At 40.9% G+C, this 26,704-nt stretch overlaps 1 protein-coding gene across 3 annotated transcripts; it reads left to right on the forward strand.

Moving 5' to 3' along the window:
• The first annotated feature begins 783 nt into the window (after positions 1-783).
• Positions 784-26,557, forward strand: LOC103135543 (ras-GEF domain-containing family member 1C). 3 transcript variants are annotated; one of them, XM_007548337.2, is made up of 14 exons: positions 784-1,142; positions 16,638-16,859; positions 17,535-17,657; positions 17,749-17,886; positions 19,961-20,182; positions 21,169-21,243; positions 22,218-22,319; positions 22,652-22,754; positions 23,159-23,238; positions 23,324-23,419; positions 23,515-23,610; positions 23,712-23,835; positions 24,803-24,875; positions 25,447-26,557. In XM_007548337.2, exons 2-14 carry the CDS (start codon positions 16,644-16,646, stop codon positions 25,469-25,471), a joined length of 1,473 nt encoding a protein of 490 aa, XP_007548399.1. In that variant the 5' UTR covers positions 784-1,142; positions 16,638-16,643; the 3' UTR covers positions 25,472-26,557. The 3 variants fall into 3 exon arrangements, with proteins under 3 accessions (XP_007548399.1, XP_007548400.1, XP_016525079.1); XM_007548338.2 differs by having other exon boundaries at positions 22,221-22,319; XM_016669593.1 differs by lacking the exon at positions 784-1,142 and adding an exon at positions 14,912-15,046.
• Positions 26,558-26,704: the final 147 nt, after the last annotated feature.

Genomic DNA, 26,704 nt, shown 5'->3' on the forward strand with positions numbered 1-26,704 from the left:
CACACTGTTTACACAAAATTCTATACAAAAATGTTTAGCAAGATATGATCGCAACAATTATTCCCACTACTTGTGAAACTAAATCAAATATTGATTACTACAGTTGTGATTAATGATGTTTACATTTACTTATTTATCCAATGTGATTTTGATGTTGACACCTTGACTTAAGAGGAGGTTCAGCTGATCCTCAATATCCAGCAATGGTTTAAATCAAAAGTCTTGACATAAGACTTGGGGAAAAAAAAACAAAAAACAGCAACAAAAAAGAAAAACAATATACACCACTTAGCCAAAAGTCAAATCCTATTGCAGTAGAAATTAGGTTCAGTATTTCTGAACCTATTATATTATTATTAAAAATAATAACGGTGCAATTATAATATTATTTTTAAAACATTTAAAAGGGGGTGAATACTTTTCAGAGGGACTGTATGGCGTTATAGTGACAGGATGTATCGCTTCCAGGCTCAGTAGCAGCTGTACCAGAATATTGTGAAACATTTTTAGTGAGGATGTCCGAAAAAATAAATGCGGCCTTACTGTCTCACTTTTCTTCATCTTCGAGGATAGCCACAGAAAAAAGAAAGAAAACTCCTCAGTCACCCAGCTCATGAACTGGTCCTTCTGACGCTTACTCGATAAAAGCCGCAGGCTACATTATTTCTCCACAAAATCGTCTGCTCTTTTAGGAATTTTGGTATTTTATTTTGAAAATCTAAAGAGGAAGCAGTATAATTTCAGCAGCTTGACGCCTGTGTGAGTAGTCCTCCCTCTCCTCCGCTGTGCTTTCCCCACTTGGCTTAGAGGACGTACGGGTGCACCTTACAGTCCTCCGTGTCTCGGTGGTGCAGAACGGGAGGGTCAGCTCTCCGTCAGGGACGCGCTGTGCCCGGGTTCAGAGCATCTGTCCCTGTCCGCTGATCAAATCCGTCCAGAACCAGGACCTCTTACCAGCTGTCATTTGCTGCACTTTTATCAAGCCGGCGGCGGTGTTTCTGGACTCTACTTCTCCCACTCATGCCAGCTGAATAAACTCATCGATCACCGATTAATTTGGGGATATCTGTCACGGCAGATCTACTGATTTTTACTTTGGATACAAGTCGGATCGGGGATGGGGATCCCAGTTTAGTACTGTGGTGAGTATACTGGGAGAGCGCCAACAACTAACCATATTAGCATATTAAGATTGCGCTCACGCCCACAGCCTGTGTTGTGTATTAGTGCATGTGTTTATGAGGTGGTAACATTGTGGATGAATCGCCGTGTTTTCGCGACCGAAACTTTACTAGACACACTATGCATGAGCTCATCAGTCATTCTGCTGTAAATAATGTGGCGCGCCTTGCATCACTTTACTACCGTGGAAAAAAAACAAAACACGGTGAACCGTGAGTCAGCGGCGTGCAAGCCTGTGTAAAGGAGAGGATCTAGCGAGTCATCGTGTCTTCTACCTCTAATACATTTATATAAGAACAAACAGCATGACTGACCACAAAAACAACATAGCCGAAATACACAAGTTCAACAGATGTCACATGTTATTCTGCTGGGGATTCAGGTCTGGGTTCACATTGTACAAAGCATAATTCTATCTTTATTTATTCTTATTTGTAAATTAAAATGTATGGAGACGGTATGGGGCTGTTTGTGCGCCCTGCTGCCAAATTATTATGAGTAAAAATACACGTAGTAACAATATTGTTATTTTTTATCTTATTGGCATTAATGTCAACCCCACCAGTCTTCAGAATTCATCATTAAGGTAAAAAAAAACTAAAAAAAAAAAAAAAAAAACTGAGGAAATGCTAAATATAATTAGCAAAATAGCACAGGTTAATTGCTTGCCTTACCAAAACAGAAAGCAATATTGGTAATAGAAATAGTGTTTTTTTATCTTACTACATGAGACACAAACTTAAAGCAAATGCTTCACTAAGTAACACACTCTCTGCACTTAAGTTGCAAAACAACTGTACCAAAACTTTAAGATCCGATAGAGCAGAGATCTGCCAATATAGTAAAGCTTTGGTCTGAAGCTTCTGATCTGTGGCTTATTGTATGATACTGATCTGATAAACAAGACCTTTTTGCTGAGCTGCATGTTTCTTATGCTCGCGTATGGCAGCATCTGGGTTAAGATGCTTGACTTGCACTCACTCTGATTGCTGATTGACCGAGGCATTGCTGTCATTGACCCTGTCTTAGGTGGGGTGCGACTCAGGTTTCAGATTGCGGGAGGTGTTAATAATTTAACTCTTCCTGGGCAGATGGAGTGAGCTGTGCCTCAGTGTGACCCAGGGACCACCAGTTGAGCATCACTGTTGAATGCATCGTCTCCTTCTGAAACAAGAGATGCACGGTTGCTTGGTTCACATGAGAGTGAAGTTTCGACTCTGTGTTTATTTACTGGACACACTGCAAAGTGTGTCCTACAAAGGACACACTTGCTAACAAGGGGACATGATGCACTAAGCGGGTGCTGCACGCGTCTCTGTTCTAGGAGTCGTGTGCATTCCTCCTCTGCATGCTCTACTGGAGGATCTCAGCCTTTTCATCACCCGGTGATGCAGCAGCAGCTTATAGAGCGTTTATCATCTGCCTTTCACAGCTTACTGCAAAGTGAATGAAAATAAAAGCAGCTATGTCCAAAGAAGAGTCAGGCGGAAACATGTTTTTTTTTTGGTTTTTTTTTTATCCAGATTGCTCCTAATGTTACTTCTGCTGTTGGAACTTGCAATACACACCCACAGCCGAAGTCTCTGCACCATGTCTTCTTGCTGTTTGAGGGCCCGTTTAGAGTGTTTTGGTAGTACATAAATAACACTGAACAGAATTACATGTGATGCTTGTTTGGGATGATTAAAATTAAATCAGGCCCCGCTCTTGTCGCATCGTCGTCGTCTTCTGCTCTCCAGTGATCAAGCAGCTCTTTGTTCGGGCTCTTCTGGGTTCACCGCTTCAGTTGACCTTGTCTGCGCTCCGACCATGAAAGCCTGCTTCCCTAAGCAGCAAGAACAGACATGAATTAAAAGAGACAGCTTGCTCCGGCGGTGCTGAAGACAGGGAGTCATGCAGGTACGAGCCACTGGAAGCAGGGGTCGGTCAGAAGTCAGCGGTAACAAGAACGCAGCAGGCAACAGGCAGCAGTTGGGTCTGCAGGGGATGAGAGCGGCCCGGTGGGTGAGGGTGTGACAGAGGAACGTTTTTTTGGAGAGTGAGGCCAATCTTTGAAGATCACTTTAGGGCAGATTAATGTGGAGGTGAACCTAGAAGCCGTTTGTCTGGTAGAGATGACAGTTTTATTGTCATCAGGGGGTTTATAGCTGTGTCTGTATGGGGAAGGAGTTTTGTGTTTTCCAAAAAAAAAACATCTCACTGTTCTGCTCTGAAAGCATGATGTTTTTCAATTCAGATTTTAGATTTTTTTTTAACTGTGTCTTTAAGAGCTACAGTATTAAGAAGATATAATAACAACATTAAAATATATTTTTTCCAGCTTGCCTTAGTAATTACTAAATTTGTTTCTTAAGAGTAGAAATGATGTCATACCAAGTGAGAGAGAGCAGTCACTATAAATACATACAGGGTTTCCCTCAGTGTATTATAAGCCTGGCGGGCCACCAGGCTTTACTTGTCCTCCCACCAGGCTTAGCATTGTTAATTTGTCTTAGGGTTTTTTTAATTATTGCCTTTTTTAAGACTTTATAGTTGGTGTTTAAGTATTAATTTTCCAGTCTTCCGAAAATGTATAACTATCAAGTAATATTTTCAAATTTCCTGTCAACTTTAAACATTTTTTAACTCAAAAACATGGTGGCCGGCTAGATGACTGTCCTAGTGCCCCGAGCACCGGGCTTAGCAAGTTTTCTGGGGGAAACCCTGACATAGCCCTACTAAAGTTTTATAACATAAAACATTTTTACAGTATTGACATCTTAAATCGGCTTTAACATCTTATACTAGTGATTAGTGAGCTAGCATTACTAAAACAGTAGTGTCTATGGGTATTTTATAGAGTGAAGCTCCGTACCTTAACGCCGAAGTTCCTAAGTCCAGTATGTTTGATGACAGAAAGAGGCTGAGAGCTGGAAAGCATAAAACAGCGCAACTTTGTTGGATAACATCCAGCCTTCCTGTTGTCTTCTGAAAATCGTATTCTCTCACAGCTGGAAATAGATGAACAGAGATGTCTGTGACTGTAAAAAGCCATCTAGCAGTGTTTTTGTGCTTCCTCTAAATGTATTTTTAAACACCTTATTGATACTAAAAATACCTGACACTGAGTGAGTCCTTTCCCCTCCGGAGCGGCTTGTGCACCAAAAGTGTGTTTTTAGGTCTTCTCTGCTAGCTGATCTCTAATTTTATCACCATCCCAGTAACATTTGGCAAGACCTCTGATATTTTGATGCTCAAACCAAAGGACGTCCCAGTGTGTTTTGTGATGCAAGTTTAGGGAAATGGGGTGACTTTACCAAAGCAGCAACTATTTTGCTTTCGACCTTAATGTAAATATATTCAACAATCACAACAGCCATTAATGTTTAGTGTTGTGTCATAAATTAATAATTTTATGAGGCTGGTTATCTTTAACATGGAAGTGCTAAAAAAAAAACTGGCCCAAGTCAAAAACCCAAAAAAAAAATGAGAATTTGCAACAATTAACCTTTCCCCCGGGAATTTTTTTTTCTTTTTCGCTCTCTCACCACAACGCTGGTGAACTTGTACAAAGGTTGACAGAGTAAGAGACCCAACACTGTGATGGCTTGTGCCTCTGACAGGCCTTCAAATGGGCTTTGGCTCCATGACAGCTTTGCCTCTGACACAGGGACGACTGATCTCGCCGACGGGTCGCGGCAGATGGACTTCACGTCTGGAATCGTTCTGTCACGAGAGACGCAAAGAGAAGGAGAGAGAAAGACGGAGGGCAAACAAGGGATTCTGGGGAAACACAAAGAGAGAGGAGGGGGCGTCACAGTAGAGACACAACAGGCATCTAATTACCTCCCAATAGGAGCTTTGACTCCATGGAAACAGCCTGTGCTCTCCAGAGCTGCACTCACCTCCGTGCATGCTGTCTTATGTGCAGCTATTGGCGGTCAATCCCTGTGGATTTAGAGGGGTCACCAAAGCAATTGAAGCTCACTAGGTCCCTGTTGTGCTCAGTAAACCACTGCAGTAAGCATTTAGGTTATTTCAATCAGTAGAAGCTCATAGGAATGAAATTATCTATAGATTTGTAGCATTTTTATTAGCTCAGGTGTTCCACCATTTAATGCTAAATATTCCAAATCAAAACCTACTGAACCTAATAACAACTGAGTATGCAAGCACTCCCCCGTCTGTTTTATCAGTTTATAATAGCTGTAAAGATAGCAAATATATATATATTTATTTATTTTTTTTACATTTCTCTTTGTATTGTAAATGTCAGCCTGACAATAAATTGTAAGTGAGATATGGCAGCAATTTTGAAATACTTTGACTCTTTTTTTTTAATCTTTTAATAAAAAGAGCTTTGTATTAAAAAATGATTTAGATAGGTTCTTTATCTCTAGGCTGAATTCAGACTTAATTTAATTCAAAAGTGAAATACGAGTGTTACTCTGACCTTGTTGCGTTATTTGTTGGCCATTTGTTGTCGGTTGTGCATGTGTTTTAAAAATGATCCCACTTGACTGAGATATAATGTGATGAAATCTTTGCCAGAGATGATCAAAACTAAATGGGACTCAACTTCAAAGCCATATGCATTGCTTAGCAACGCATAAAGGCCAAGTAAGAACTGACCTCACAACCAGATTTCTAGAAGTAAACCTGTAAACACTGACAGGTTTGTGCTCATATGGCAAACCTATTTGGAAATCTTCAAGTATTTTGTTGTAAGTGCCGTTTATCATCTTGCTACATTACATTGTTTGTAAGGGAGTGTTGGCAGCTGACATTTTTGCTGTAACTTAGGCCTTGTTCACGCAGCTGTTGTCCCACCCATCCATGTGTCCAGCCTCATTTTTGACAGCAGCTTCCATGAGTAAGACAAATCCTGCTGCAGGTCTACACTAATTGCTCAGGAGCTCCAAAGTCTGTCCTGAACTTTGGAACCGCACCCTGGATCAACATGATCTGAAGTGCACAGTGGCTTTCTCATTTGCCTCACCGCTAATCTGTTTCACAGTAAAAAAAAAAAAAAAAAAAAAAGGGATTATTATGGCATATTGTGTTGTCCACATACCAACCTGGAAGTAGTTATGTTTTTGTGAACCCTGACCACTGTTTGCATAATCGTGTCAACACACATGGAGCCTGCATGGAGAAGGAAGCAGGCCGTGCCACTAATGAGCATGCTTCTACGCCATACATCAGCATCGACACAGTGCATAGCCCTTGGCCGCGCTGCCTGTAATCAGCTGATAGATGTAGCTTAACAGGGAAGGAGACAGCCGCGATGAAATTAGTACCGTGTGGTTATTAGATGTGCATCTGTTTCAGTCTCGCTCATTAGCTCGTGGCGGTTCGCTGTGCAGGTTTGAGTCAAGGAACAGGAATGAGATCCTGATGACTCCATTTGGACGGACAGCTGACTTATGTTGTCTTGTAAAGAGCAAGGCAAAATCACAAATACAGGTTAGTTACATTTGCCTGCAAATTTAAATATGAATAACACGTGGCTTCTAAAATCACTAAAAGCAATTATTATGCTGTTGCCACCAGTGCGCAAATCTGTGCTCAGCTGTAATTATCTGTAAGCAACATGATGAACTGACTAAACCCATTGTGTTGGAGACCTTTAGTTCATTTAAATGCACCATTTTCATCTCTAACAAACTGAGAAGATGAATTTAAATAAGTGTTTTGTTTTTTTTTTTCCCCCCCACATGTGAAAGGGTTTCAGAAGCTGGTTCAGGGGTTAATACTGCTAAATTACAAAAAAAAAAAAACTGTCATAAAACTAAAAGCAGGATATAGTGGTATTTTTTTCTAAATTTGATCATTTTTCAGTTGCTGTTTTGGGTGTGCATTGTAAAAAATATGCAAACCTCTTTAAATGTTCCACATTTTGTCACATTACAGCCACAAATTCAAGTGTGTCTCATTGGGATTACATGTGACTCTAGATATAAAAAAAATCTAGAAAAACTGACATTTGTTTGTGTTTAACACCTGGGACAGGTAAATATATATGCAGCTGCATATATTTACCTGCTAAACTTGGCAAGCTTCCCTGTTCTTCCTGAATAAAGCATCCCCACGGCATGATAGTGCCACCACCGTGTTTCAAAGTGGAGATGGCGTGTTCAGGGCGATGTTCAGATTTTTACTACTCATAGTTTTGCACACACATTTGCTCGTTTTGCTTTATCCTCCTGCTTTTGGTAGGCAGTGTTTCGTCTGGCTTTCTTTCAACAGCGGATTTCTTCTTGCCATTCACTCATTGAGACCAGATTTGCTGAGTTCCCAATTAATATTTCTCCCACCTGAGCTATGGTTCACTGCATCTCTCTCACTTAAGGTGGACAGTTACTTGTAGGGTTGTGCGTTGGCTATACTGTTTACATTTTTGGAGGAACGGTTCCTTCTAAGACGGCAAATTTGTTTTTTAACCAACCAATACTTTAAACCTCTTCACCCCTTTACACATGACCCGTTTAGTTTGCTCCTTGATCTTCATGATGCTCTAGAAAAACTGAGTCCTTCACAGAACAGCTGGATTTATACTGAGATTTAAAAAAATGCTCATGTGCAATTAAAATGCTTCTGGAAACATTTTTTTTTTCTAAATGAATTTAGCTGGGAGTATCAGAGTGAAAGGAGGATGAATAAAGATCCACTCTACACTTTAATTATTTTTTTTTTTACCAAAATCTGAAAGTCATGCAGAATTTATTTTGTCAGCTGTGATACTTATATCTGCCTTTCACTTAAACATAAAATCCAGCAAAAGAAATTGAATTTTTTGGTTGTAAGATGATAAAATGTTAAAGTATGAAAGTTTTTGCGAGGCTCTGTGATTTTATACTTTCTTACATTTGTCACATTTGCACTTAATTGTGTTTCAGACACTTTTTTTTATTAAATAAATCATGGAGCCATTAGGGCACCACATGAAGAAAGAAAACAGGTAATAGATGACACAACATGGACTAAGATGCACTTTGCCTGCCCTTCAGTGAGCCCATACACCAACACAAGCACTTGGATGCACACAGCTGGCCATGAAAGGAATGAGGACGAACACACACGTGCAAAGATCGTCTCCATGGGCGGAATTATCCAGGGAGGATTTCACTGACGGAGCTGTCGTGTGTGTGAAACAGGTGCCAAATCATGAGCGTGTCTCTGTTCGGTTAGTAAAGGGGAATTACAGGGGAACTCCAGTAAGGAGGGATGAGGGGAGGTGTGTGTGTGTGCGTGTGTGTGTGCTGATTGACTGTGATTGTTGCTTCTGTCAGGCGTGGACCTCATGGAGAATCAGAGGAATGAGTGAAATACTTCGTGTGTAATTCAGTCCTGTGTGTAGCTGCTGGGTGGGCGCAACTGTGCGTGCATGTGTGTGTTTTTTTTTTCCAAAACACAAAGAGCTCATTTGTTGTCAGTCACCCAACAGCAGTGTACTGGGTTGGTAGTGCGCAGAGCAGACACATGCGTGGTATTTTGCGGTCGCTCTGTAGTGTCACTGCGTGGTTTAGCAGCCAGGTTGGCTCAACTCGGATGCCACGACATTCAGTCCGGATGCCAGAACACATTTGGCCTCCCGTGGAGACTGTTGGACAGCCAGAAAGTTTCTCATGCCAGTGGCTCCTGCTAGGGGGAGCAGACTCCTGCAGGGCCATCTGTACTGAACACGTTAGAAAGTAGGGTGTGAAGAGGAAGATTCAGAAGGAGGAGGAGGAGGAGGAATAGAGGAAGAAGGATGACAAAGAGGGATTTTCCTTTACCTTTACCTTAATTGACACCGCCATGTGTTTCTCTCTCTCTCCCTCTCTCTCTTTTCTTTTTTTTTTACGCTTCAGCTTTCAAAGAACTGAGAGGAAAATTTAGGCCAAAGTTGCATTTCCCTGTGGTACACAAAATAGTGTCAGGCCCCAAAAATACGCAAGGATCTGTTTTTGTGGCGCACGCTTCCAAAATAGCTAAACTGGAGAAGTTGTGACGTGTTAAAGTGGGTGAAACATGTGGATCCTAAATTAGAAAGGAAGTGTTGTAAATCAGATGGCAGTGGAGGGAGCCGGGTGTGGGGGGGAGTTGTACGCCGTCTGCAGTGGGAAAGACGGCTTTATTGAGTCTGACAAGGCACACGTGTAACAGTTTAGAGCCTAGACTGCAGTATCTGCGCTGCACCCAGAGGTGTGCCTTCTTGTCTCGAGCGAGTTAGAGGTAGCAGCTTTCACCACATTCTTGTTTGAGTAATGTTTTTTTTTCACCTCGCTTCAGCCGTGACTGCCGCCGAAACCAGGAAACAGCGACAAAAACAAAACAACGTTGCTGCAAAACCCAATGCCGGATATTCGCTCTCCTCAGATGATGTGCTGCTCTTCAAAGGGCCGTGTTGCATCAGTCGTCCTATTCTGTGAAACACTTTATTTCAAATACATAGAAGTCAAACAGCAAGATAAAGTTGAAAAGTGAATGCATATAGATGTGTAGTTACATAAAGAGATCAATTTCTTAAGACATAAGTAATGGACTCGTATGCAATAGTTGGGGCATGGTAACCTTGAGTAATACTGCAATGTAATGGTATTTCCATTGAATACCATGACTTAGATGGCTTTATTTAACAGGGTTAAGCAACACTTATGACTTGTGCTGCAAAACCTGCAGCTAGAATAACCTTATCTCAGTTCAATTTGATTCTGATGAGCAAAAACTGAATTAAGACTAAATACATTGGTAGTTTAAATATAAACAGATTGACACCTTTTGCAGCTTTTCTTTTTACAGTATTGCACAAATATATCAGATTTATAATAGAGGGATAATTAGTCCACTCAATTAGAAGGTCTGCAGCTAGAGCTTTGAAGTAGCGTTACTTTAAAAAGGTGATGAATGGCGCTGAATTGTTTTATTAAATTGCTCTTACACTTTGATTTGAAGGGGGTTTTTTTACGTTTTCATCTAAATGTGAAGAAATGAAGGTGTTTTTGAATAACATCACATGTAATTTCCACCCATTAATATAAATATATTCACAGAATCCCACTGTAATTTGACCGGGCTTGTTGCTGCAATGTTAGGTAATTATTAGCTGAAGTAATTAGTGATGGCTTATGTTTAACTTTCAGCTTGAGCTGCACTGCGTTGGTCTGTGCTCTGTATTTACCAGTGAAATTTCCAGTCACTCCAGAACTGGTACCAGTCCTGTCCACCACCAGAAGATGTTAAGATGTTTAAGATCGGTTGAAAACTTTGGTCCACCTGGATACCGGTAATCCCATCGGCTGATGTGAATCAATCGGAGATTTTTCATTCCATCCAACTGATGAATGCAATTCGTCTGGAAATTTGTATCCTCTTATCACCTGATCAGGAATAAGACGTAATCCAAACTCTTAAGGAAATGAAAAAAAAATCTTAGACTTTTACACCTGAAGAAAGCAATAACAGTATGCATTAAGTGCATTAAGTGTGCTTTTTTTTTGTTGTTTTTGTTTTAAATCTACGTAATTACTTAATTACTTATTAATTAGAACATACCTCAAGTGATTTTTACCACGCATGCTGCCGTCCTCATTATGTGTGGAGGTGGCTCTACCGTAAAAACAAATCTCCTGAGGCTTTAGAGAGCCACTGAGCCGCTACTGTACTCCATCTGCCCTTCTTCGACCTTTGACCCTCTAATGGAAAAGGTCAGAGGGTTTCTGGCACGAAGAGCTAATGCTGATTGTTCTCAACCATTAACGCCTCAATAAAAGAGCCAGTTCGTCATCAAGTCTCGCTTCCCGACATCTACGCCTACAGTGTCATTTGTAGCCATGCTATTTATAAAGTGAGGCAGGTTTTACAGAGACTAAATGTGAAGCTACTACAATGCAGAGATTAACTCAGTCAGGGCGCTGCTTGACAGCTCAAGCAGGAATGCCATTGTTTCGTCAAGACATGTCACACACACACACACACACACAGATCTCCAAAGTCAAGGGTGCTGACAGAACAAAGCGGGTGGATCTCTCCCCCTCCGATGGCAGTGATAACAGCTTGAACAATGACACTTACTCAGCTGTCTAGACTAAACGCAGAGATGCTATCCATTGGCTGGCAGCTGGAGATGCCATGAGGGAATTGGAGCACTCTCAGCGATTGCTCACCTGTTCTTAGACCTTTTGTTTCTCAGCGTTTTTTCATGCATTGTTGATGCAATGTGACGGCCACAGTGGGAGCTCAGAGCACAGAGCGGTATGGAAACAAGTTAGATACAAAGTGCAGCTTTGTGTTTGGATGGGTTCTTGACAATGCAAGAGAAGTGGTGGGAGTACCGTGGCTGTCACTCCGAGCACTGAGCCGAGAGTCGGCCATGGGGAAGTTGTAAATTACTCTGGGGCAAAACCGTAACTTTACTGGGAGATTTGTTTTGGCAGTGATCGGGTTTAAGTGCATGGAGAAAAAAATAAATAAATAAAGAAGGTAGTTTTAGCAATCAGTGAGCCAGAAATTAGAATCAAACAATTTGTGCTTAATCAGTCTCTGATTAAGCAGGTCCTCAAAAAGCTGAATTTCCTTTTCCTTTTTAATTAAATGCACTTTTCAACTATAAAAGCATCAACCAAGAGCACATAGTTTAATACACTTTCCTGAGTATAGTAGAAATCAGATATTTGTTAGTGAATTATTCTTTGTTGCATAAAAATAAATATCGGAATAATCTTTTAATTTCTTTTCCTTTTCTGTTGCATTCAAAATTACTTATCATTGTCAGTTTATGTTTTGTTTTTTTTCCTTGAATGTATAACAGTTTTTAGAAAGAAAATTAGAATCGGTCTGATTCTGATTCTGGTTCAGACCCTCAAGAACCTTTATCAGCCAGGAAAAAGCTTCATCTTCACTTCTCTAACACTTGGTCCCTGCTGAGTTTTTACATATGCATTTTTATTTTCTCCATTATGTATTCTGCAAGCTGGGATGACTCAGATCCAAAGAAACAATTTGCAAATACTTCCCCAAGGAAGAAAAAAAATATTTAGACATCTCAAGCCCTTCACAGCTCAGTCATTATAACCGTTAGGGTCACAGCAGTACAAGCAGAAAAAAAGTGGGGATTTAAAAGTGTTTCTAAATATTTTTTGCGAGACTTTTACATGGTTTCTTTTGAACACGCAAGGTGGTGATGTGTTGTTATAATGTATGATGTCACCCTGGGCGAGAAAACAAAACACCTCATACCAAATGTCAGTCACGGTGGTGAGGAAATGATGAATTTGGCTCATTTTGCAGTCGCTTAGATGTAACAGGAATTTTTCAGTGTGACAAACTACGAGGCACGCAACAAGAAACGCATTGTAAACACGTCAAGATTTTTTTTAAAGGAAAAACCTTTAAAATGCATCAAAGTGTTTCAGCAGCTTAGTTGTACGAGGATTTTTTTTTTTCACCATCTTTGTCATGTCATATAAATGATACAACAGCACAAACATTGGTCATTTTTGTAACTTTCCAGTCGTGGCGCGAGTACCGTTCGTCAAACAGGAAAAACGGCATGGTAGCGTCCGAGAGGAATTCATTTGAAAGCACATGGACTGTTCGAAATAGTCTTAAAAGAAATATTTATGTTCAAAACATTGTAGAAAAAAAAGTCCCACGCCAACACTGCAGGTGAAACTGTGAAGTCAGAGTTGTAATTTGAGGAACAAACTTCCTCCACCTTCTTCCTCTGCCACCACTTGTTGAATGTTTTATATGCAAAACCTACTGATAAAAATGAGAACTGCAGTGGCATGGAAATGTTTATCTAAGATGCAAAAGACATCTTCTAAGCACGGTTATGGATTCGGCTTATCTTTACTCAATCTGGAATCATCAGCGATTGTAAAATTCAAAATTCCGACATGTTCCAGGTAAAACATCACAATCACGGCAGCAAATCTGCACCTGAATGAATGAATGAGACAAGAATCAAGGTGTTTCAGGCCTCCCTGTTTAAAACTTAAGCAGTACATATATATTTATCCTGTTGTCTGCTGTGTGAACCATGAAATCATTAGGGCTCAGTCCTAACGAAGCAGACAGACAAGGTCACAAACTGATGACTGGTTTATTTACACGCTCGGCGATGAGCTGAGTTATGCTCACATCCTGCAGGCTGGCTGGCAGAGCTGTGATGAAATCGTAAATCAGAGCCTGAAAACTGCTGGGGGACGTGTGGAAAGCTGAGGAATACAAAATCGGCTGCAGATTATTGCAAGAAAGAGAGGAAATGATTGACAGCGTGCTTGCGTAGAATCAAGCTCAAAGAACACGCGTCGAAACAATGAGACGCAAAGCGGTGTGGACATTTGCGCGAAGTACCTCAAATGAATATCACAGAGACAATCAGAGGCGAGCAGAGGTTTCTGCCGTCAGTCCTCATGAGGAAGGTTCTTTTAGTTCCCATAAATTATTCCTTTTATGCTGCTATTGTCAAAGAGGAAGGCTGGATTTGATCATGCCTGGGGATTTTTGATGGTGATGTTTTGCTACAGATGCATGTTGTAATCCAAACCAGGGGAGGGTTGCTGCAAGGACACCCAGGCTTGGCAGTTTGGGAAAATTTAGTTGAGAAAAAAAAGGGTGGAACTGTTATGAGGGGAGAGCAGCTTCTCTGCAGCTCTAATAAGCAAATTTAAGAGCTGCTTTGGGGGGGTTTCTACTGACTCTTCGCAAATGGACAGATTAAACCTACATCACTGGGATTTTCCCACTGCAGTAATAAAATAATGCTTTGACTAAACTGATTTAGTTCATTCGGGTTGCCGGGGAAGTTTTCTGGTGTAATTCTGTATTTTTCTTTGCCAGAAAATGGAGCAGACAGACGGGGTGTCTGCCCTCTGTGACCGCAGACGTTATGAGACATATAGGTATAATGTCAACAGTAGCTATAAGTGGAAAGGAAGACCACAATAACGGCGTACATGAAGACTGGCTTCCCATCCCCCAGCCCTTTGTCTGCCTGTCTGTGTGTATTTGTGTCTAGGTGTGCAAAAGTGCATGAATAAGTGCTAAAAGGATGGGGGGCTCAACAGAGAGCTGAATTTGAGACATGAGCTTTTTTTTTTCCTTTCAGCATGGGACTGTGTTTGACCTCTCACCCCTGGAGCCCACAGCGCATGGGGTCAAAGGACAGGAGCGTAAAATCAAAGTAGCAAACCCGGAATATAACAAAATTGTTTAACATTTTTTTCAAAACTTTAATGTACGTTTTGGTTTGTTATAGTTTAGTAAAGCTCCACGTTGCAAAAAAACATTTGCAGCCAGAAACTTAAATTTATTTTGTCTAGATTTTTTTTGTTTTTTTTTGCAACAGTAGTACAAGTAATACAAAGCCAGAACATGGATAAAAAATAATAAATGATTTTCAAACACTTGTAGAGACAGAATTGCAGCTGAAAGTTCTGCATGTCTTTTGAATCGGCCCTGCCTGTTGTCTTGACTGCAAAAGGAAGGAGATATCGTGATTACTTTTGAAATCAGTATTACCAAAAGGTTGCACCATCAACACTGGTGGCTTACCGGCCGTCTGCTGTCGCATGGATGTAGAACTGTTTTGTTTTTAGGCGCTCTGGTTACTTAAGAGAATGAAACCAACTCTAAAGATGCAGGTGGACGTTATCGGTTTTCACCTACGATAGATGAGGGACACCAATTCTTTTGCACGTCTTTTTTTTTTTTTTCCTTTGGAAACTTTCTTGTTCAAAGCTCTGTAGTAAAGAAAGTTTCTCCTGTTTGTGAGATGAAAGTGATAAACACTCCACTCTGAGGATAAATGTGCTCTCTGGTTTGGCAGCTTGTGTGCACTGAGCAAAGCTTTTTGATTTCGTGAAGACAAAGAAGTACAGGGCAGCGTTGGGGCTGTGTAAGTGCTCGCAGGGTAAAGCGGTCTCCACAGCGACTCGGTAACCCATTTTCATTCTCCCCTGTCTCTTTGGGGGTTTGGGGTTTGAGAATATCTGCTGTGGAGATTAACACTGCATAGGAAAATGCTCAAGTTTTATCAGTAAAAATAAAGGCCGATACAGACCCGAGCAGATCAAGTAGAGAGGAGGAAAGTAGAATGATGACTTAACCTCATCATCAGACATGATTTATGAACATTTTATATGCATGCAAACATAAATAAAGTTCAAATAAATCTTCTTATTAATTAGTGACGCATCGACCCGGCTTCTGACCGAGGCATGTGTTGCAGCTCCTTTAAAAGAGGTTTCAGTTTTCAGTCCAGTAAGATCCCCATAAAGCCATCAAAGCTTATGTCCCATCCTTTAACTGTAATTTATCTACTCAAAAAAGTGCATCAAAGTGCACAATCTTGGTTGATGTGGTTGTAGAAAGAAAACAGAGTTCTTAGTTTTGATGCATTTATTTTATATATGAGAAATCAGTGGATTATTTGACCAGTTTAAGCATTTCAGCCATTTTACTCTATCAGGTTTACGGCATTAAGGGCAGAGAACGTCTTATGCACTGAGCTAAATTTGATGTTTACATGCAGAGATTGAATACATGTCATTAAAAAAAGTTTACCAAATATTACATCCAACTACTTCTTTAGAGTGGTGCTATTACTCCTATTGTTGTTGTTATGACCACCGCAAATTGATTTATTGTGCTGCTGCATTTCTTTAATTTATTTCTTATTTTTTACATATATCTTTGATGCTTTTTTAAAATCATCTTTGTCTTTTTAATTCAAGTGTTGCTCTTTTTTCTGTTATATTAAGCTTCAAAACCTGTTTCTAAATACATTTTTTAAAATTTTTTAAACAAAAAATATAATTAGAAAAATTTAATTAATATTATTTCTGACAGAAGAAGTGCATAGCAGTGTTAGTTACTGTTGTGCTTTATTAACAGCAAAGTATGTTATGCTGTGTTTTGTAAAATTTTAATTGAATTCTTTAGCCTTTTTAACAAGGATTCTGTCAAATCCGTGCTTCTTCTTTCTCCACCTTAGTACAGAAAGAAGTAGCCAGCCGTCTTCGACAAACACCACGGAATAACATTGTGCAAATAGTTATGGGAATTCAGTGCAACACAGCTGTCAGTATTTTATTCAGGTGAACAAAAATTATTCTAGCAATTTTGGCAGCTGTTTGCTCCTATGAATAAAATCTCACAGGGCTACAAAAAAGCAGAGAAGATCTAATCAGGATGCTGAGCTGAGTGGCTCATCATTTATTCTTCACTATTCCGTGAATCGGAGTTTATCTTCAGTCCGACTCACTTCCCTTTTTCGGACACCAGATATACTGTAGATAGTGGGAATGTCCACAAATCTAACAGCACAATGTTTTAGAATGTCCACAAATCTAACAGCACAATGTTTTGTTGTTATTACTAGGAAGGTACATGTGGAGACGGGCCTGCATTTACATGAAACGTATTTCCTTTATTCCTCTTCCTCATTCTGCTTCACTCACAGTGTGTTTTCTGTGTTTGTGTTGCAGTCAGGAATGCCCCAGACTGTGTGCTCAGGCACCATGTTCACCACTTCCAGTGGTTTCAGCCCCCACCTGGCCTGCGCTGAGCCTGGGGAGGAGGAAGAGGACGGGGCCCCTCGGGAGGGCCCGGGGCCAGCAGCCTGTCTGGCTGACGGGCCTCCTATCACCTCTGCTTCCCTGGAGACGCTGATCCAGAACCTGGTGCCCACTGCGGACTATTACCCCGAGGTAAACCGAATTACAAGAATTGTCTTATTGAATTAAATGACGTCTTGCTAATCCCCAGAAGAGCGTTAAATAGTTGAAAGGCTAAATACTGAGAAAGTGAGATGACTAAGGTTTAGGAAAAGTGAGAAACACGGAGAGGCCAAAAAATGATTACATAATACTGCATTGAGAAATGAACTCTGTTTGAACTTTTTTAGGTTGTTGCCATGGCCCAGCATTACTCCAGACTCAATTCATTGAAGTTTATGGTTTTAATGTGCTAAAATGTGAAAATGTTGTCCTGAATCAGTGATTCAGCAACACAAAGCTCTGTGCTCTAAATTCCTAATATATCTTTTAACTTTGTTTGGCAGAGTTCACAAACCCCCCCCCGATGACAGGAAACTTTTTTGTCTTTTTTCTCAGTTCGTTGACGACCCTGCATCCGTGCGTCTCCGTGCCAACTTGATTAAAACCCTCTCTGTGATCAGCTTTCAGATAAAAATCTCCCCGAAACACTGAAAGACTGAAGTGCGGCCTGAGAGAGTTGTTTCGGTTTACAGTCTCAGTGACAGGCGTGCTAATTTGATTATTAGCCCCGAGTCCCTGCTTAGTTTAATTACAGCCAGCAGGGCTGCTTTTATAGATGCTGTTGTGGGAGCGTCTCGCTTAATGTCTTCCTGTCTCTTTTCACAGAAAGCCTATGTGTTTACCTTCTTGCTGAGCGCCCGTCTGTTCATTCCTCCCTCGGAGCTGCTCTCCAGGGTGTGTGAGCTGTGTATCAAGCAGCAGCAGCTGGACCAGAGCCCGCTCGATACGGTCAGCGCCGCGCCACACGTTTTTACACACTCCTGTTTGTGCACGACCCTGAAGAGCAGGGAATCTTAAGAGCAGTCGTTTTTCTTTCTAGGCTAAGGTACGCAAGTTTGGCCCCAAGATCCTGCAGCTGCTGACAGAATGGACGGAAACGTTCCCATCAGACTTCAGGGACGAGAAGATGGTCGGTCACCTCAAAGACATCATCCACAGGATAGCTCCATGTGATGAGGTACGCTAACGTTATCTTTCCACGGAGATGTTGTAGCAATTTAAAATGGTCATTTTTACTTATGGCTGCATGGGGGAATACTGTTTTCTTTCAGCAAGAAGGTCCTGGGTTTGTATCTGACCCTGGGGTCTTTTTGGATGCTGTTTGCATGCTCTCCTCCTTGTGCATGCATGGGTTCTCTCTGGGTATTCTGGCTTCCTCCCAGTCCAAAAACATGACTGTTGCAGTGATTGGTCTCTCTAAATTGCTCTTAAATATGAGTGTGTGCACGATTGTGTTGCCCCTTGACGGACTGCCGGTCTGTCCATCTTGTCCCCTGGAGATGGGCACCTGATGGACGGATCGATGGATTTTTCCTTATTATGGGATTTTATTTAGCAGTATTGGGGGGAGGGGAGCTGGATGCAAATTCACACAACACTTCTTGAAATCTGTGAATATCATGAATTAATTTTCTGCATAATTATACTCTACCCTGTGTTGGTCTATCACATAAAATCCTTGTAAAATACTCTGAACCTTGGAGCAAATGAGACCAAATGTGAAAACGTTCATTGGCTCTGAATACTGCAAGGCTCTATGTATCGAGGACAGACAAAAAAAAAAGACTTGATGCCATTATGTCTGTTTTTTTTTTCTTATAATCCTCATTCATCTTACACCCAGACCAAAAACTCCTGCAGTCACAGTTTAATTGAATTTCTGTTTTCGGTGAGCAAGGGGACTGATCCGCAGTTGACTTTGGCACATCGGAGACTGACAGAGTCAGTGTTTAGCGTTTGGAGCCTGAAAAAAACAAGTCGAAAAGTTGAATATTGAATCACGCTCTCCAGAAGACTTCACCTGAGGGTAGATGTCCTCAGGGAACCGTCACTGACACACTGGGACTTTTTTTTTTTTTTTTGCTTCCCTGCATGTCAAAAAATGTCACAATTTAGAGGGAACCTTTGGCTTCATCATCCATATTCAACAAATTTGGAGTGAGGAAGAGTTGTCGTACAAACAGATGTAGTAGAATTAATGAAGAGGAAGATTTCTTATCCTCCCTGACAGAAAAAGTCAGAGAGCCAGTGTCAGCTGAGGAGCCCAGCTGTTGTACAATGTTACACTGCAGGAGAGTGGAGCTGAGGGAGGAAGGAAGGCTATTAAAGGAGTGGCTGTGAGGGAGAACAGAGGGAGGGAGATGGGTGGAGAAATGGGATGCAGAGCCACAGAGAGGAAAGAGAGAAGAAAAAAGGTGAAGGAGGAGAGTGATGAACTCCGAGCAGAGGAGGAAGAGGAAGAGGAGGAGGAGGAGGGAGGCTGGGCAAGTGGTGATGAATGCGCTGCTATTTGCAGCTGGCTGTCCTCAGCATGGGCGTGTGCATGCATGTGGGAGCTGTGGCTCTGGGTCATTTGTGAGACAGACTGACCTAATGGCCTCAGCGTGGAGCCATCTGCAAGGAGGGGCTCCGAGATTCAGGCGTTCTTGAACACAACACGCCCAGCAGATCACTGAAACAGTGAAACAACGAGTAACATTTTAGCTTTGTCGTTCTTGAGCTTCTCCTCCGGTTTATTTCATGTTTTCTGTGTATTTTATTTCTTTGCTAAATTAGCGTGTGCTTTTATATCTTAATTCCTCGAAACTACGATGTCTTGCAACGGTATTTATGCTACTGTAACTATCTCACATTTTGTTACAATAAAATCCCAAACTTCTACGAATGTTATGCGAGAGACCAACACAGAGTTGTGCTTCATTTTAAAGCGGCAGAGACGTAAACACGAGACTTTCACGACAAGCTCGGCACAGAAAGCATTTATCAAATCCATGAAAACATCAGGTGGAAAATCTGTTGACCGAATAAACTGAGTTTTTGGTTTCAAAGTGAGAAAACGTTTAAGAGCTGTGATTTTTATTTGAACACGCCACGCTGTTTCAGAGTCCTCACTCCGTGGCCCTCTAGTCATTTTGATTCACGCCCATCACTGTCCTACAACACCATTAATAAATTATTCATCAAAGACGTTATTGATAGCTTCCTCACTCATCTGCCCGTCTGCCTGCCCTCCCTGATCCTCTCCTCTCCAGGCGTACTGGAAAACCCTGAACCAGATGCTGCAGAAGCTGAGCCAGAGGCTGGCCCTGATGAGCCAGGGGGAAGAGAGCATCGTCAAAGTCTCCCTCAACGCCTCCTCCATCTCCGACAAGCTCGTGGCTTTCAAGACCAAGCCCCCACCCATCCAGAAGGACATGCTCTCCATCTGCAACGACCCCTACACGCTGGCCCAGCAGCTCACCCACGTGGAGCTGGTGAGTCCTGAGGGAGGCCAAGCGGTACGGAGGGGTCAGACAGAGGTCAGGGGAGGAGACGGTAACGAGGAGAGTGGATGCTCGGGAGCGTGAGGGCTCTAAGGGTGATGAAGCATTAGCCCGTTTCGGGGTCCTGAGCTTTGGACAAGAATCGTTTAAAAGGAAAGGGACTAGGAGGCATGGCGAAAAAAAAGAAAAAACAAGGTTTATAGGAACCACGTGTAATAAAATATATACAACAATATATCATAGAAATAAAAACTGCAGCGTCCATTAACACGTTTGGCTGCACTTCCGCAGTGGATTTATTTTTTTTTTTTCAGCATGCCTGAGTAAGCCTGCACCCTTGTCTGTGCGGTGACATCACCCCAGAAGTCAGCAAAATGCCCGGGGCTGCGAACAAAGGGGATAAAACCACTGCAGATATATATGACCTGACAGCTTCACACTCTGACACGCACACACACACACACACACACACACAAAGAAGAGAGGCAGAGACAGACAAGTAGGCGTGCACAGCTCACACGTTCTGGATTTTATGATGTCTTAGGATTTAAACGTTATGCCGGTACTAACAACCGATGGTCGGGTTCCTTATCAGATCTGAATTTGATCTCGAGGCGGGATGGGCCTGTTGTGAGTCATTTCGAGTTGCACATGACTGCGAGTTTGCCACTATCTTTTAATAGAAGTGGATATTGTCCCTAGTGTCACCCGTTGAAAATATGATAGCAGTGAGTCACATCAGTGAGTCATTACTTCCTTCTATTGATTCGCCTCCATTACTGAAATGAAAGACTTATTAATCAGATGGCTGCAGCCCTATGTGTCTGTGCCTAGTTTTACACTCCGTGTTGTTGTGGCTTTAATGTATTTAAGCATTTTGGGTGGATTTTTTTATTTATTTATTTATGTTTTGTAATAAATAAATACAATTAGAAAAACTGATGAAAATCCATAAAACATGACTATCTGCTTTGCAGGAGCATTTAAGCCATATTGGTCCGGAGGAGTTTGTCCAAGCCTTTGTTCAGAAAGATCCTCTGGATGGAACACAGGTAAGCTTTTGGGATGTGTATTTATAAATATGTTTATATATGTGTGTGAATAAAGACAAACAATTTTTTTTTTACAATATAGTACATTTCTTTTACCATGAATGTCATTCCAAAAAGTGATTTACTCTTATATATTTTGGGGAAAAAAAACAAAAAAAACATGCAGAGCTATAATTTGGATTCCCGCACATAAAAGTAAGCCATGATTGCTAAAACGTGTCTGTGCAAACCAGAGTATTCACTGATTAAAAGCAGATTATTTGCTGATTTGTGATTAACCATAATTTTAGACACTCACAATGTTACACTGACTTAGAAAAATATGATTTTTCCCCCCCCAAGACATTGAAAAAGGGCAATTTTAGGTGTCAGATTTAAAACAGTTAAATGTATCTAGAACTGGACGAATGATTTTTCTGAGTTTGACTGAGGAATATATGTAACTGAACCTTCATTATCAGTAATGCGAAATATGCATTCTTGAATCTAATCCCATTAGTCCAAGGATGAGTAACATCATCAACACTGGAAGGTTATTTTGATCTTAAATGAGTCTCTAAATGAACTCCTCGAACAAATAAGACAACACAAAGACTGTATTGATAGTGCAGTACACTCAAATTTATATATGTATGTCAACCGTCAGTGAATGTTGTATGAAACAGCAAACAAACATGAAGCTGTTCTTCTATCCAATGTTGGACTTTTTGATGTAACCATGGAGATTTCTTTTCCCTTTCTTATCTCTTGAACTCCTGTTTCCCCTTGCTGATCCTGTGCTGGTTATTTTCCATCGCTCTCCACCAGTCCTGTCGTGTGTACTCGCCGCTCGCAGTCTTTGCCATTTACACTCTCAGAGGGGGTCAGCGTGTACATAGGAAGCTAATTAGTGTTGGTGCAAATCACTGTAGTGGCTCACATCTTGTGTGTGTGTGTGTGTGTGTGTGTGTGCGTGTGCGTGTGTGTGTCAACAGCAGCCATCTTTCAGTGAGCAGAAGAAGAAAACCTCCAACCTTGAGGCCTACGTCAGATGGTTCAACAGACTGTGTTACCTGGTAGCAACAGAAATCTGCATGGTGAGGGAGAATGATGACGATCGCCTCTAGAGTTTAGAAAAAAATACCACTTAATGTGGTTCTGATGAGGAGCATTTTTTTTCCATGAATTTCAGTAGCTATATTATATGAATATAATGTCAGAATACTCATATGTTTATCCTAAAAATTGTAATTTGCTCAATTTTTCTAAATTTTCTCGAATACATGAACACCGAACCAATGGGTGTCTTACGGAGCATCACTGCCCCCTTGTGGATACTTTGCATAACTACAATGTCTTGTGTCACAAAATTCAAGCAAAGTTGAGAACATTTAAAGGAAAATAAATGTATTTTGTGAACTTCTTTCAGCCAGCCAAGAAGAAGCAGAGAGCCACAGTGATTGAGTTCTTCATCGATGTGGCCAGAGAGTGTTTCAACATTGGCAACTTTAACTCCCTGATGGCGATCATCTGTGAGTTCCCGGTTTTATAGTACATTCAGTTCTATGCAAAGGTTTTAGCTTGGCCTGTAAACAACAACAAAAAAATGCTTGTCCCTCAAAACTGTCTTCCACAACCTCACTTTGGCAGCAGAGATTGGCTAAGCTAACGACACAGCTATTTGTTTCAGGATGAATTCTCACCCAGGTGTGAAATTCATGACCATTCATCCCTGTTTGTTATAATTGGTGGATCACATATTTGACTAAAATCCTGTACTTATAAGTATTTATGCTAGAAAGGTGGTAACAGCAAAAATGTATTAGATTTCTATTTTCCTTTTGTTTGCTCACTGGATTTTGGGAATCGTTCAAATGGACAGTTATGTTGCTTACTATCCTCGATTTTTAGAAAATAAAATTAATTTCCTCTGCAGCTGGCATGAACATGACTCCTGTGTCACGACTGAAGAAGACTTGGAGCAAAACCAAAACTGCCAAATTTTTTATTCTTGAGGTAAACCCAGATCCTTTCACAGACTTCTTGAGATAAGCAGGTACTACCTTCAAGCTGACTGTTTTGTTGCCGTTTGCTTTTGCAGCATCAGATGGATCCCACAGGAAACTTTTATAACTACAGGACCGCCCTGAGGGGAGCTGCCCATCGCTCTCAGACTGCCAACAGCAACAGAGAAAGGGTGAGGCATCAGCACGACTGCTGATATTCAGGAAGTTTACTTTGGTCATGAATTAATCGTAATATAAACTGTGTCCCTGTCTTCGTCCTCCTCAGATTGTGATTCCCTTCTTCAGCCTGCTGATTAAAGACATCTACTTCCTGAATGAAGGCTGCGCAAACCGACTGCCCAACGGCCACGTCAACTTCGAGGTGAGCTTTTTTCCCCGCCCGACCGTTTTTTTTGGGGGGTTTTTTTCATTCAATTTCTTCCACGTGACTCAATATTTCCGTCTGACTGGTTTGCCGTTTAGAAATTTGTGGAGTTGGCTCGACAAGTTGGAGAGTTCATGACGTGGAAACAGGTGGAGTGTCCGTTTGAGGAGGATCGCGCCATCCTGCACTACCTCCACACCGCTCCCATCTTCAGCGAGGACGGTGAGAAACATTTCGGTTACGCAAGCGGACAGCGCTGTTTTCTCACGCTCTCTTTTAAGTGTGAGAATAAAAGAGAAATTTGAAATTTGATGTTCCTGAGTCAGCGATTAACACTCTGAGACCCGGATCATTTCTTGACTGACATTTATTTGTTACTATTGTAACATCCCAGACCTATTGTTCTGTTGGTAACGCTTTATTTGAAGGGGTGCGCATAAGACTGATATGACACTGTCATAAACATGAAGGAGGCATCATGACGATTCTGTAAATAATGACACTTTTAATGCAAAGTTTCACTGAAATATGCATTTAAAAAACCATTAAAATTGTCAACTTCGCATTAAAAAATGCAATTATTTACCAAATAATGCAAAGCTTACAATTTCATTCGACTTAAATGCAACTTTTAGTGCAACTTTGCATTAAAACTACCATTATTTACCGCATGACACTTCATGACACCCAGTTGTAAACTATTGTCATGAAGCCTCATTCATGTTTGTAGCAGGTGTTATGTCATGTTTATGACAGCGTCATGTCAGTCTTATGCACACCCCTTCAAATAAAATGTTACTGTTCTGTTAAATGGTTGCAAACACTTTTATTGAGCAAAGAAAAGAATAAAAACGCATATTGTGTTTTTCTTCTTGAACTAAAGCATAGACAAAATAAAATCTTGTGCTAAAAAAAATCCAAGAAGCAGAAAGTTTAATTGATCTCCTCGCAATTAAACTTTTTTAATTGTAAGCAAATATTTTTTTACGTCAACAAATATTAAACATGGTGTAATTTGTATTTCAGAGCTAAAAGCAAAGATTAACACGCTGACTCTCTGAACATTAAAATGTTCTTTAAGGCTGCAGCTTGCAAACTGAGTTACTTGGCTGCATACAGTTTTTATTTTTATTTTATTTAGCTGCATAATGCTCTAAGTACATTTCTTTCTCTTCTTGCCCTTCCCCAGGACTCTACCTTGCATCATATGAAAGTGAAAGTCCCGAGAACCAGGTGGAGAAGGACAGGTGGAAAGCACTCAGGTGGGAAGCTGCTTAGACAAACCTATATGTTGCTTTTCTTGTCCTACTGACAACTCAGCTCAATGCACTGTTACCTATGATCCACACTAACCCAGCCTGAGTCACAAACAATTCACACAGCTGTAGGTAACTTGGTGTTTAGAGCCTCGCGCAGGAGCACATGAACATATGACAACAGAGGCGGCTGGAATCAAACCTACAACTTTATCGTTGCGGAACAGCTACTTTCCTCACTGAGCTGCAGCCGAGAAGGGTTGGGAAATCTTTGGATGTGTTCCTCGTTCAACACACATGAATCAAATGACTACTAATGTATATGGCAACTGGAATAACCGCCAAAACGTTTTAGCAATTTTGCTGAAAAAAATGAGCAAAGAGGGTAAATTAAAGAGTAATTTCTCTCAGATGGAAGTTAGCATTGCACCAGAGGCTTAATGACGTGCAGACGACTAATTATTCTTACCCCAAGCAGATTTAGGTTTAAAGTAATAACATTTTAATTTACCAGCATGGTAAACCCCAATAAAGAACACTTCTTATAAGGTTTCATAATCTTCTTTTGTCTCCTCAGGTCGAATGTTCTGGCAAAGACATGAGGCGGGGGGGGATCTAACCCTCCCACCACCAGACGAGGAGATGTGTGTGTTCTCTTTGCACTAAACTGGACTGTGAAGGAACCTGAAGCTGGTACTTTGGTGTTTTAATACAAAGACACTGCATCAAGAGCAAAAAAAAGAAGAAAAAAAAGCGGAACAAACATGATGAACAGGATTCATCGAGAAGAAAAAAAAATGTTCAGAAAGGAAAAAAAGTTAAATGTTAAGCTACGAAAACTGGAATAAACTGTCTCCTTTTGGATACTAGCTATAAGCTCTGGTACGTCGGAGAGGGACACCGCATCTCCTTCCTCCTTCCCTTTATGTGTGTTTACTCTGTGGAGAAGTTTACTACTGTAGAGACTACGATTACAGGGAAACCCACTTTGTAGTAATTCCTACTGATGCCGTCTCGTGTACCTTCCTCTGCTCTCACTTTCCTTTTCCATTTCCTTCTTTTATTCGAAGCTTGTTTAAGTATTTAACTTTTATCTGTAAAGTACTGTAACAAAACAGAGTGATGTAACGGGCGCTGGCTAGCCCTTTTTTTTACACTTAAAAATCCCGGCGGAGGCGGAAACGAAAAGACGTCGTGGCTGTGCCTGCGGAAAGCTGTGTTTCATGTGTTCGCGTCTGTTGCACTGGAGTGACTGGAGACCATGTTTCATCCTGTTCATTTTTTTTTTTGTTTCGTTTTGTTTTAGGGAACAAACGGGGCGGGGAGGATGAGCCTTTTTAAAGTGTTTACTCTTTTGAAATGTTATCGTGCCATTAATATCCTCAGAAACCTACTGTAATAGTGTAACTGCAGAAGTTATAGGTCAGCTGTAGAGGCCGTGTACAGATGATAGTTCGGCCCTCATCTTTCTGCTCCTCAGGAAGTTCTCTCTGACTGATGTTCAGTTGTCTCGTATATTTATTGGAGGCCTCTGCGCTGACAGATGTAAAGTTTTTGTTGTGACTTTTCCTTTGCAGAACATGAAGTCCGACGGCATGCTAAGTCAGGTGTTTTCACAGGGGGCATTAGTGTTTAAAAAAAAAAATTAAGAAAAGGACTTTACAGTGAAAATGCGCTGTTGCGTTAAAGAGAAGGATAATGTACCTGTTCCATATGAGTCACTGCTTATCATGACAGTTTATTTGACTTGAAGTGTTGTTTTTAATTATTATTAATTATTATTATTATTATTATTATTATTATTATTATTATTGTTTGTGAAATTGTGAATTTTG

The sequence above is a fragment of the Poecilia formosa genome, unplaced genomic scaffold, assembly GCF_000485575.1.
Source record: "Poecilia formosa unplaced genomic scaffold, Poecilia_formosa-5.1.2 Scaffold26, whole genome shotgun sequence".
NCBI classification, from domain to species: domain Eukaryota; kingdom Metazoa; phylum Chordata; class Actinopteri; order Cyprinodontiformes; family Poeciliidae; genus Poecilia; species Poecilia formosa.